Below are 12,122 nucleotides of genomic sequence, written 5' to 3'. Positions count from 1 at the left end.
TTGATAAGGGAAAGAATTTTACGAGCACAAAGCAGACAGAAGAGTTATGCAGATCATCGAAGAAGATTACTGTCTTTTGAGGTGGACGATCATGTCTATGTGAGAGTATCACCAAGGAAGGGGATTCGAAGGTTCGGACTACGAGGAAAGTTAGCACCAAGATATGTTGGTCCCTTTTCTATTTTAGAACGCATTGGTCAAGTAGCTTACAGGTTAGCCTTGCCCCCACATTTAGACAGGATGCACAATGTGTTTCACGTATCTCAATTGCGGAAGTGCGAGCCAGAGCCAAGTCAGATAATCAGATGGGAGAATTTAAGTTTAGATGAAGATGCTACCTATGAAATCCACCCAGTACGGATAGAGGGTCGAAAGGATAAAATACTTCGGAGTAAGGTTATACCTTTGGTTCGAGTTTTATGGCGACATAATAACGTAGACGAATCTACTTGGGAGACAGAAGCAGATATGAGAGCACATCACCCGCAACTGTTTGATACCGAGGTATGTACTTCTTTTGATTTTCCTTCTCTACGTTCATTTTCGAGGACGAAATTTCATTTAGGGGGAGAGAATTGTAACGTCCCGTGCTTTCGATTCAGAAAATATAAGACTAAGGTTAGGCGAAGGGCCATTTGAAGTTTAGAGAAAGTTAGGACAAGGACTAAATAAACAACTGGTGCAGAATTTAGGATGTTTTCTGCGACCAGGAAATATTTAGGGGCTGCTTTGCAAGTTGATAGAAATTGAGGGACTAAACTGTAAATTCGAGTGGATAAGTTGTAAACCAAAAAATCAGATTTTCTTTCTCTCCTTAAACCGATTGAGATTAGGGCTTAAGCTCAAGGGAAGAAATTGATTAAGATTGAGAGTTTGGGTGAATTTTAAAGAGAAATTTTGAGTTCAATCAAGAAGTAAGTGTTGTTCTTAAGCTTTTTTGTTTAGGTTTTTGATGGAAACTTAATTTTCTCTCTCTATGATGTTGAATTGAGTTTTAATGGTAGTTTTCTTCATGATTTGAAGAACTTGGTGAATTGAAGAGGAATTACAAGAGACTAATCAAGAGGAAACTATCTAAATCAATTTTATTGGAATCAAGGTAAGGAATTTTGATCCCTATGGTTGTATAATGAATTTTTAAGGGTATTTCCTTACCTTTATGTGTGATTCTATGATGTTAGTTAACTTAAAGAGTTATGAAGTTATGTATGAAGAATCAAGTGGATGAATAGGTCAAGACTTGATGAAAAACAGTAGGTTTAAGAACAAAACTGCTACTGTTTTTGGGTGTTTAGACAGTCTTAAAGGCTTCGGAAGAATTTCGAGTCTTCATAGATATTATAGCTCGTCTCGTTCCGATTCCAGAAACATATTATAATGATTATTCGGAGTTCGGATGAGGATGATATGATGGTTAGAGTATGCAGCATACGAGCAGTAAAACTGATGCACTGCTGCGTATCTTTTACGTTTTTCCGGCATGTTTTAGTCGTAATTAGGAAAAGACACCTGAGAATGAAACGCTAGGAGTGAAGTTAACTTTCCGAAAACTTAAGAATCAGTTGAATCGGATTAAGGACTAAAGAGTATTGTTTGTTTGAGTGCGCAGTGCGCAATCAAGACTACTTTGTGTGTTTATGCATTTTGGATACGGTTCATTCGGATTTTAGCAAAGAGAACCGATAGAAATGTTAAAGGGCATAAATATACTTTAAGCGATATATGATTCAACTTAATTGAGTATGACAACGAAAGTTTTTAAATGGTCGAAAGTACTCGGTATAGTCGATTTCGTTACAAGGAACAACTTCGGAATAGTTTGGTTTATAACGGAACCTAATATAGGTTGGATTTGTATATTAAGGGTGTGAATAAGATATTCGTGTTGCCAGAGTGAAGGTGACTCTTGTGACCTCGGAATCACATAATAGACTTTATGGAATCGTCCAATGGTTTAGGACGCAAGCTAAGTAATGAATGTTATATCGTTTATGGGTTCTTCAGATATATTGTCTTCTTAGTTTGCAAGATCTCCTCAGACAGTTTTCTGACTGTCAATTGACCGTCTTGTTCCTTGTACTTTCAGCAGGAAGCGAATACTACGTAGAAGAGAGACCCGAGGAGTCCGAATCTCAGGTGGACGACAACGAACCGGAAGTGTACTACATCTGAGGTAGGATCCTATGAATCTTACTTGGAGCACGGGTATTCCCCGTTTCACCATTATATATATATAGTCATTTTTTCTTCTTTTTTTTTATAGTTCTCTAGTTCAATTTATGATATGATATGGTATGATATGAATGTAGTGGTGCGCTATATGTTATGGATGTTTCTCTTTTCAAAACAAATTGGTTTTTCTGAAAAATAATCACATAGAGGCGGGATCGCTTGATCTGTGTGATCGTTTTGTGTGAATTGTAAACACGTGGTGGCGGAATAGCTTGAGCTGCGTGTATAACATGGAGGCGGAATCGCTTGATCTGTGTTACGTGTATTGATTGTTTGACGTCGGGCATTGGTTGGTCCCCTTGTTTATATTTCTGTTATGGATTAGCCATGAATTCATGTTAAGGGTTACACTCGGTGCGTGTGGCCAGCCGTTTGGTAACGACCATTCTTGTTTACCCGGAATGGGGTCCGAGAGAGATTGGGAGTTGGGGTATTCCGACCCTTGGAGTGATTAGGGGACTGACCAGTGCCATGTTTGTTTATTTATTCTGCTAAGCCACTGGTGTTTGTGGTTTGAATTCTGTATGATATGTGATTGATACTTACAACATTTTCACCGAAATGAAATAGGGTGCTTACCCGAGTTTTCGTAATAAGAAAATACTTAATCCCTGAAAGTGGAAACTTGTAAAAGCTTGGCTTTAAACAGGGTTTACCCTACCTTGAGATGCGAGAACGCTCTTCTCCTTTGGTGGATGTTACCTGTTAGGAGAGCTCTGTTCTTGTAGCTTTGGGAGTCACTCAGATCATTTAATATTATTATAGGTTCATGCATATGTTTGGGTATTCTTCGAATGGTTAATGAGTTACCTTGCGAGGGAGCGTCAGATCTGGCCGGAGGTAGGACGCGCCTCAAGACGAGATAATTGTATCGCCGTGGGTATATGGCTCTACTTCACGACGATACTCTTATAGTCGTCTGGGTAAGTCATAGCATATTCTAAGCGTATCGTTGTTTGAGTGGGATTTATTATTCGATGCGTATTGAGATCACAAGTTAGCCCGATGGGCGATGATGACGAAGGGAGAGTTACGGAAGCTCTTACCGGGGTATTACGTGGATCCATGTGTACACTGCAGTAGTCAACTGTTCGATAAGGCGCCGCCTGCCTACGTACTAACAAAGGCCTAACGGTTCTTCCTAGCCGAATAGTAGGTGACCCCGACTGAGGGCGTATTCAGTCATGATCTTGGTAAGCTAGAAGAATTATCTTGCTGTATTGCCTTGCTTGATGTGCATAATATCTATTTGTACTATTGTATCACCTAAACTATTGTTTTATTAAAATGTTGATGTGTGGTGCGGGTAGGATGTCTAGGTATCCTACTGAGCTAACTTTCGAGTTATCTCACTCCTTCATTTGTTTTTGTTCAGGTACTATAGTTCCAGATCGATCTAATCTTGCTTGTGAGCAACTGTTGATGTGAGATCGATTTGTTTTTGTATATTTTGAAGTTATGTATATTATCAGAACGAAGAATATATATGTATCACTGTAGTATATAGTAGGTGCGAGATGTTTGGGGTTTGTAGTTTGTTTTGTCGTGATATGAGTTTATGTGCATGTATATATGTATGTTTTGGCAGGTTTTACAGGTTTTATAGACTCAATTTACAGAGGAAACTCTGCCGAAATTTAGTCTCGTCTTTTTGACTTTTAGTTTGTTTTCAAAAACTATGATTTCTTATTAGATTTCCGCTGCTTCATTTTATTTGTTTGATAACAGAGATAAGTGTGTTGGCTTTGGTTTATTTTAGAAACTCTGTTTAAGCGAGACTGAGACTTAGTTTCTTTTATAAACTGCCGGGCAAACCGTGTCTCGGAACACGGGGCGTCACATAGAACACAAACATTTGAGTTCGATCTGTTTAATCAGACAGATCTGAGTCATCTAACTATCGATCTGTCTGATTAAACAGATCCGAGTGTTCTGTTTCAGAACCATTAGGTAATTGATAATAGTTCTAACTTCTAAACGAATTTCTTTTTTTAAACAACTTCAAACAACTAAGTTTCAGAGCCAACATAATGATCTTGCCTCCATTTCTTCTATTTTTAAAACTATTCTCCTTTTCTTCTTTATTCTAAAACTATGCTCTTTTTCTTTTTTTAACAACTTTTTTTCTTAAACTACTTCTCTTCTCTCTATTTTTCCTAAAAAATTCTTTTTTAAAAACTTCTCTTCTCTCTGTTTTTTAAAAACAATTCTTTTCTTTTCTTAAACTACATTTCTTCTCTCTGTTTTTACAAAACATTTCTTTTCTTTTCTCTCTTTTTCTATCTTCTAAGTTCTTAAACTGGTCTATTCCTGACTTCTATGTTTCTTACCTTCTCTGTAGGACTCAAGATTTCAGACTGGATCACTTGTCATTCCAGTTTTGGTGCGTTGTTTAAACACTTAGAAGGACCGAATTGATGAAGAACCTAAATGGTTCTCTCAATTGTGGACACTTCTTTGTTGTTAGAACATTGTAACCAAAATGGGTGATTCAAGGAAGCTGGTTAGAAATTGAATGTCCGAACGAATATTGATGTTCCTACAAACCGATGATGAATTTCGTTATCTTAGATCTCTTCACTTGAACTCAGCTTAGTAGAATGACTTTCTATGTTGGCTGTGGTTCTGCTTAGGTTGATTTAACGGAGAGTCAGAGTGGTGCTCATGGAGAAGTATCTCCTGCTGGTACTGCTGATCCTCCTGTTCCTGGTGTGTCTGCCCCTGCTGGTTCTCCCGCAGGCGAAGTAGATGTGCTGACTGGAACGTCAACCTGTGCGAGAGGCAGAAGTTCTAAGGTTTGGGACTTTTATTCTTTTCATGATGCTCCTGATCCTAAAAATGGAGGCAAGATCGTTAAAATGGCAAAATGTAACTTTTGTGGTGTTTCTCGAAATTCAAAATCTTCTAACGGGACAACGCATTTCAAGAGACATACATTTAAGTGTGCTAAAGCACTAAAAATCGACTTGACTCAATCAAAGTTGGTGCAAGATCCAAACAGTGGTAATATGGGATCATTTCAGTTTAGTCAAGCGAGAGCTCGCAAAAACACGATCAAGCTTTTAATCCTTCGCGAGTTGCCGATGCAATTTGTGGAGGACCCCTTCTTTCAATTTTATATTACTGATTCCTTCCATCCTGGGTTCAAGTCATTTTCTAGGAGCACTGTTAGAAATGATATCCTTAAATACTTTAAGGAGGAAAAAGATGCACTCAGAAATGTTTTACTTAGTGCTCCTGGTCGAATTGCTCTTACTTCTGATATCTGGTCTTCGAACCAGAGGCTTAGTTACATGTGCATTACAGCGCATTATATTGATGAAATTTGGTGTGTCCAAAAGAGAATCATCTCTTACATTCTCTTGGACAAGTCTCATACGGGGGAGCACATTGCCAATGTTTTGTATGATAAGCTAACTAATGACTGGATGATATCTGGCAAAGTGTTTTCCTTGTCAATGGATAATGCAAGTGCGAATACTGTGTCCGTTTCTCGTTTAATCGAGTTAATGCCTCATTTACCTTTGAGAGGCGAATTATTTCACGTTCGGTGTTGCTGTCATATCTTGAACTTGGTTGTTCAGGATGGTTTTAAAGTTCCCCAGTTTAAAGAAATGCTTACACGGTTGAAAGGTTGTCTTGAATATATCTCTGCATCGGAGACTCGAAATGCACAATTTCGAACACATTGTGAATCAAAAAACTATTCTCCTAAAAAATTGCAGTTAGATGTAAAACATCGTTGGAATTCAACCTATCTTATGTTGAGAAGTGCCCTTCCGTTTAAGGATCCGATTGACTCGTTCTTATCTGATCGATCTCCGCCTTTTGTCTTATCGAGTAGTGATTGGCAGCACGCCAATTTGTTGTACAAGTTTTTGAAGCCTTTTTATGAGGCAACCAACTTCTTTTCTGGTGTTGATTATGTGACTTCTAACTCCGTCTTGGAGTATTTGGTTGATATTGGGATGGTATTTTTAGATAATCGGCACGATCCTATGTTTGCGGGCATTATTCATTTCATGGAGGCTAAATTTTGCAAGTATTGGGGTGAAACTCCCGTATTGTTTGGTGTTGCATGTATTTTAGATCCAAGGATCAAAATGAAAGTTCATATGCTCTTAACCGAACTTCAGAATTGTTTCGATACTTCGGCTCATGTTATCAAGTGTTCTACCGAGCAATCTGCCACCATGATCGGCAAGTTACGTGAATTATTTAAAGAGTATACGGCTGATTTGAGTGTGCCTACATCCGTTTCTTCGTCGTCTACTGTTGATCAACCTCAGAGTGAGCTCGATGGATCGTCTAGGCGTGGTGCTTTTTGGAGAAGTATTAAGAGAGTCCGAAAGGACCCAATAGCTACCGCTTCCGAAGAAATATCTAGATATGAGTCTGAGCCAGATCCTGCGGTCGATAATATTGAAAAGTTTGATGTTTTGGGTTGGTGGAGTGAGAACGAGAAGAGGTATCCGATTTTGTCCCGAATAGCACGTGATGTTCTTGCTGTCCCGGTTTCGACTGTTGCTTCCGAGTCGGCTTTCTCTTTAGGTAAAAGAATTTTGGGGGACTATCGGAGTAGCCTAACTCCGGAAATGTTGGAGTGTTGTGTTTGTCTTAAGGATTGGTGGAAACATGAGCTTAATGTTACTTTGAAGGAGTTTGATCCGTTAAACGACGGGTTTCCCGAACCAACTCCTAGTCCTAGCATTTCTCAAGTTCAATTGCTCGATTAATGAATGAAGGAGAGAAATGTAACTTTTTGTTTATATTTTGGACTTTTTGTTATTAAAGTGTTGGAGGGAGGGAAATGTACTTTTTGTTATTAAAATGGGTGATTATGTAATTTTGTTTATGATGATAATCATATATATAATGGTTGGTATTTTATTTAATTATTGTTTTTTTATTAAATTAATGTTTTTTTATTAAATTATTGTTAATTTTTATTTTTTTAATAATTCAATAAACCCGAGCCCGCCCGACCCGAGCCCGTTGGAACCCGTTCGGGTAGTCGGGCTCGGACGGGCTATGGGCACTTCATGTCTTAGATTAGCCCGGCCCGATCCGCCCGGCTCACCACCTCGGGCTCGGCTTATGCGAGCCCGATCCGCCCGAACCCGACACTTGGTAGCCCGAGTCCGACCGAGCCCGCCCGATTCCCACCCCTAGTTGGGACCATTTTATTTAGTTTTATAATAGAAGGTAAAAGAATGGATGGGATTAAATCAATAATCTATATAAACATGGCAAGTACGCCATGCTGACTTGGAGCTGATGACATTGCAACAAAACTGGAAATTTGTATTTGCCTGTATTTGTACTCATTATCACGTCAAATTCTTAATTATGTATGACACTAAAATATAAAATACTAGGAATAGATTAAATCTCGATAACAATCAGATAATCGTGTCAAAATTTTAAATCTTGGAGCATATGAGACATCTTATTCTATGTCAACGGTACAAGATTTTTGGAGTATTCGGTAAAACTCCTACTAACATGGATAACACGACAACAACTGTCGTGTTTTGAACTGACTAAATAGTTTGTTACCACTTTCAACAAAAAAAATGGTTTGTTACCAAATGTGGGATGATCGAGCTTATCAAGAGGCATTGGGGTGAAAGAGCGAAGGGGTTGATGTAATGTTGTTGAGTCAAATGTTTGATGAATATAACGATCAAACTTAATCCAAATTTCGCATAACTACGAACATCACTTAAGATCGATAAACTTTTATTATGGTCTAACTAGGATGAATATGTGGATTTTACTTCTAAATTTTAAAAATAAAGTAAAAAAACGTGCAATATGTAGTTAGCCCTGCTTTGGGGATTTTTATGTTTGCCTGATTTCTTTTGTAGATTAAAAAATGAAAGTTGATAGAGATTGTGTAATATTATGTAAAATTAAAAAAATAACGTCATTATTTTCTCTGTTTTACCATTTCATTTTCTTCCTTCTCATTTTTCCTCTTTCTGTTCTTTTTCTTTTTTGGTATTCAACTTTCAATCTCTATCAGAGTTTTCTGTTTGCAAGGAAGAGTTGGTGGTAAATTTCGCAACCACCAATTTATGAATTTAAAGGCAAGAATTGCCTCCTACTAGTTGGTCTGATCCAACCAGTTTTTAACATATTACCTAACATTTAACAACCTATATCCAACATGTAAAATACATTTATGGTGTGTTTGGATGGCGGAATCATGAATCCGCGGATTCATGAGTCCTTGGGATTCATGATTCCACGGATTCATGAATCTAAGTAATATTTTTTGGCTTGTTTGGCAACTAAGAATCCTATGATTTATTATTATTTGAGTATTTTTAAACGTCTTTAGAAAAAATATGATTTTTGAAAAAAATAATGATTTTGAAAAAAAAAAATAATGATTTTGTAGAAGGAAATATTTTTTTGTTGATTTTAAGTTTGAAATTTAGATTCATTAATCCAAAAACCTAGCAAATCCCATGGGGTAGGGTGGGATTTTGGTCCAATACAAATTTTGGAATTAGGAATCCTTAGGATTCAAGAGTCCTAGGATTCTTGGTAGCCAAACAGACCAAGGATTCATGATTCCTATCAAATTCCACTTTTGATAGGAATCCTACCTAGGAATCCTGCAACCAAACACATCATTACATAAAATATCTTCAAATATTATATTATTCAAGAGAGATTCGAAATCTAATACTCCCTATCAAAGATTCCAAGAACTAATAAATTTGGTACACATGGTATATGGAAAGTTGCCTCATAGACAGTGGCGGACCCAGAAATTTTTACTTGTGGGGGCACATTTTAGTAGTAGCAGATAAAGATTTAAATGAACTGGAAAAAATTCATAATATATATATATATATATATATATATACATTTGATCACACCTAGTTTTCACTTTTTACGCTTACATTAGAAAATTTTCAATTTAAAAAAAACTGGTATACTTTTTCAATTTATTCCAATATGAAAAAGAAAAACATTAATTCGCTGAAAAAATGTGAAACAAAAGTAAAAAATCATAAATTAAAACTAAGCAAAGTAAATGCTGAAAATTATATCAAATATCGTTACTTGATTGAAGAGATGTGAGTGTGACAGGAAACGAAAAAAGTATGTGTGTTAAACTTTCCATGAAATCAAAGTGAGCTAAAAAAGTCGAGTTTAGAATAATATAAACTCATTGACTAAAAAAACCCACCCTAGACACAACCAGGATCTTAAGTTGACCAACCTAAAATTAGTAGAGAGTAAATTTTCACTTGTCATGGATATGCATTTGTAAACTATAACTTAGAGACATTTTTTGGTGCAGATCGATACTATCTCTCTATCATTATTCTAACATATATTTAAAATTTAAAATATAAAACAAGTTAGTTTAGACTTTCACACAAAAACAAATGAGATTTGCATAAACTTCATTGATGATTGAATCATCGTAGAAACACATGAAACTAACTATTTAATGTTTGTTGGTTATTAGATAAACAATAGATGCCATAGATAATTTTAGAACAAAAATATAATAATAACAATAGCTTAGATGAAGTGGAACAAAGTGAAGGTCAAAACTGAAATAGCAAAAAATGAGAGTACAAAAACAAACACTTCACTGGACTCGAACACGAGATCTTTAGTGCATAAGACCAGCTAAATAACCACTTGGCTAAATCCAATAAATGTTACCAATCCTAGTTATTAAACTTAATATAGTGGTCTACTGATCAGAGCCCGGGTGCCATGCATCCTTGCACCGTTGTTAGAACCCACCTTTGGGTCGTGGGGGCACGTGCCCCACATGCCCCTTGATGGGTCCGCCCCTGCTCATAGATGAAGGTTGGTTACATAATATAAAAGTGTAATAATGTCCGCGAGAATCAATTTTACACTAATGTTTTGAAAAACGGGAAAAAGATTAACTAATGTTCTAGATTCACTTTAGTTGGATTCTATTGTTGTTAAATTATAATTTTGAAGAGAGAGAGAGAGAGCCGGGCGGAGCGATTTTCTCCCTGGTGGCGCCGCCTCTGGGTGGTGGTTACCGCCGTAGAAAGTGGAAGTTTTGACGGTTTCCAGGGTAGTTTCCTAAAGTTTTCTCCGTTTAGGATTCTTCTTTCTTATCTGATTCTTCTTCTCCTTCATTATCACCCTTCTTCTCATCCTTCTCCTCTTCAGAATCACAAGAATCTTTAGAGTTCTTCCTTCTCTTGGAGTTTGAATAACCTTTGGCTGATTTTTTAGATGCGGTGAGGTTTTGACGTATGTTTGAATCTGTCTAGGGTCTACAGTTTCTTCAAGGTTTTGAACTCAATTAGGTTTTGTACATGTTATCTAGAGAGGGTAAGAAGCCAACAAGACGATCGGATGAGGGTTTGGTTATTAGTGGATTTGTAATCCGTATGGGATGGAGTTTGATAACTATTCTCCCATTGATTGCAAAATTCAGATTTTGAAAACTTCTAAGAAACTACCTAAATTGGAGGGGTATGAATGAATTATACAAAGTCGTCTATTCATAGTTGTGAATCGTGGAGAAAAGATGGTCTTCGAAAGGTATCGACTAAACAATCTCTTCATCGGATTATTCACTGTTGTGATGGTGGTGGTGTGGTGGTGGTTTGTTCGTGTCGGTGGTGATTGTGCGGCCAAGGGACGATGAAAAAGGTTATTTAGTTTATCATTATCTTATTAAAAGAGAGATTATTTAGTATCTCCATATACCTAGTACAATAAGTGGCGGGTCCTCAGTGGTGGCGGCGACTTCCTAGTAATGGTGGAGGCGGCTCGTTCGGCCAAGGAATTTCAGCCTCATTTATGCGCTTGTCGACCTTTAGGGTCTTTTCATTCACGATCTTTAGGATCTTTTGTCGGCCTTTAGGGTCTTTTGTTTTCGGTGTCAAGTCAATTTCTGTCCCTTCATGAGGCACTTTATATTCGAAAGTTCTATGAACTTTACTTATATAACTCTCGTGAAGTTGAGGAGAGAAATAATTATCAATCATCCTTGTATCATTGTGATGTTTATCACTTATTAATGGATATGTTTCCCTTGGATTCAAAAAAAAAAAAAAAAAAAAAACAAAAAAAAAAAAAAAAACAAGATATATCAATAGTTACAACAATAATGTTTTAATAAAGGTAGTACAACTATGGGGCCAAAATTTCGATATCATTTAGACTTTTATCTAGCATGATACGAAAGACACACTTGACAGGTGATAATTTTAATGCAAATTTACTAGATAGGTGATGAGTTTAATGCAAATTTTGAAGTCTTTACTGGTTTTAGGGGATTTTTCTTAAACAACATCTGCAATATATTACTCGAAATTAAAATTACAAGAAGATTCATTGCAGCTAGAAAACACTTGCTCATTAAACCATGACCTCAATGCTTTATGCAAGCTAGACCATTTTGTAAGTTTGTCTGCATTACTATTTGCGGACCGTTGATATAGTTAAACTGTACCTAAACAAAAGTATAACTTAGTTCCTTAATAGTCTTCAAAAGATGACTGGAAGTCCAGTGAGGATGGGGCTCATTGTTGGGGTCCCTCCTTATATAAAAAGGAATCCTAGTTGAAATAGAATTTCTCTTATTCTTTATTTGGGGAAAAAATAGAAACTTCTATTTTTCCAAGCCTAAAAAGGAATTCCTATTTCTATTGGTAAACCTCCTTATTTGTCATTATAAATAGGAAATGAAAGGGATGAAATTGTTCATACTTTCAAGTCAGAAAGTATCCTCCCAGTTGGGAGAGTTACCAGTGAATCTTTTCAGATGATATCCTCTCAGATTAGAGAAAGAGATAGAGATCAGAGAGATGAGAACAAAGAGAGGTCAGAGAAAGAGAGATTTCTGAAGCGGTTCTTTCAAGAGA

At 36.7% G+C, this 12,122-nt stretch overlaps 1 protein-coding gene and 1 long non-coding RNA gene across 3 annotated transcripts; both read left to right on the top strand.

Moving 5' to 3' along the window:
* The first annotated feature begins 804 nt into the window (after positions 1 to 804).
* LOC147533298 (uncharacterized) lies at positions 805 to 3,868 on the top strand. Of its 2 annotated transcripts, none has more exons than XR_015228159.1 (4): positions 805 to 914; positions 1,024 to 1,099; positions 2,087 to 2,173; positions 3,608 to 3,868. It is a non-coding gene; the product is annotated as an uncharacterized LOC147533298 (long non-coding RNA). The 2 variants fall into 2 exon arrangements; XR_015228160.1 differs by having other exon boundaries at positions 811 to 914; positions 1,005 to 1,099.
* Positions 3,869 to 4,714: 846 nt separating this feature from the next.
* LOC147533297 (uncharacterized) lies at positions 4,715 to 7,322 on the top strand. Its single transcript, XM_086650033.1, has 4 exons — positions 4,715 to 4,735; positions 4,866 to 5,027; positions 5,160 to 5,776; positions 6,503 to 7,322. The coding sequence occupies exons 1-4, from the start codon at positions 4,715 to 4,717 to the stop codon at positions 6,966 to 6,968; spliced, it is 1,266 nt and encodes a 421-aa protein (XP_086506159.1). The 3' UTR covers positions 6,969 to 7,322.
* The last annotated feature ends 4,800 nt before the right edge of the window (positions 7,323 to 12,122 follow it).

This window comes from Eschscholzia californica, unplaced genomic scaffold (assembly GCF_041429995.1).
Source record: "Eschscholzia californica isolate CP2 unplaced genomic scaffold, dmEscCali1.0.p SCAF_6, whole genome shotgun sequence".
Lineage (NCBI taxonomy): Eukaryota > Viridiplantae > Streptophyta > Magnoliopsida > Ranunculales > Papaveraceae > Eschscholzia > Eschscholzia californica.
This window is presented reverse-complemented; position numbering and strand designations above follow the sequence as displayed.

Bases quoted from the DNA above. Each gene is read 5' to 3' on its own strand.
- LOC147533297 (XM_086650033.1), top strand. From the start codon at position 4,715: ATGGGTGATTCAAGGAAGCTG. The intron at 4,736-4,865 runs GTTAGAAATTGA...GGTTCTGCTTAG, and splicing joins TGGGTGATTCAAGGAAGCTG to GTTGATTTAACGGAGAGTCA. The intron at 5,028-5,159 runs GTTTGGGACTTT...ACGCATTTCAAG, and splicing joins CGAGAGGCAGAAGTTCTAAG to AGACATACATTTAAGTGTGC.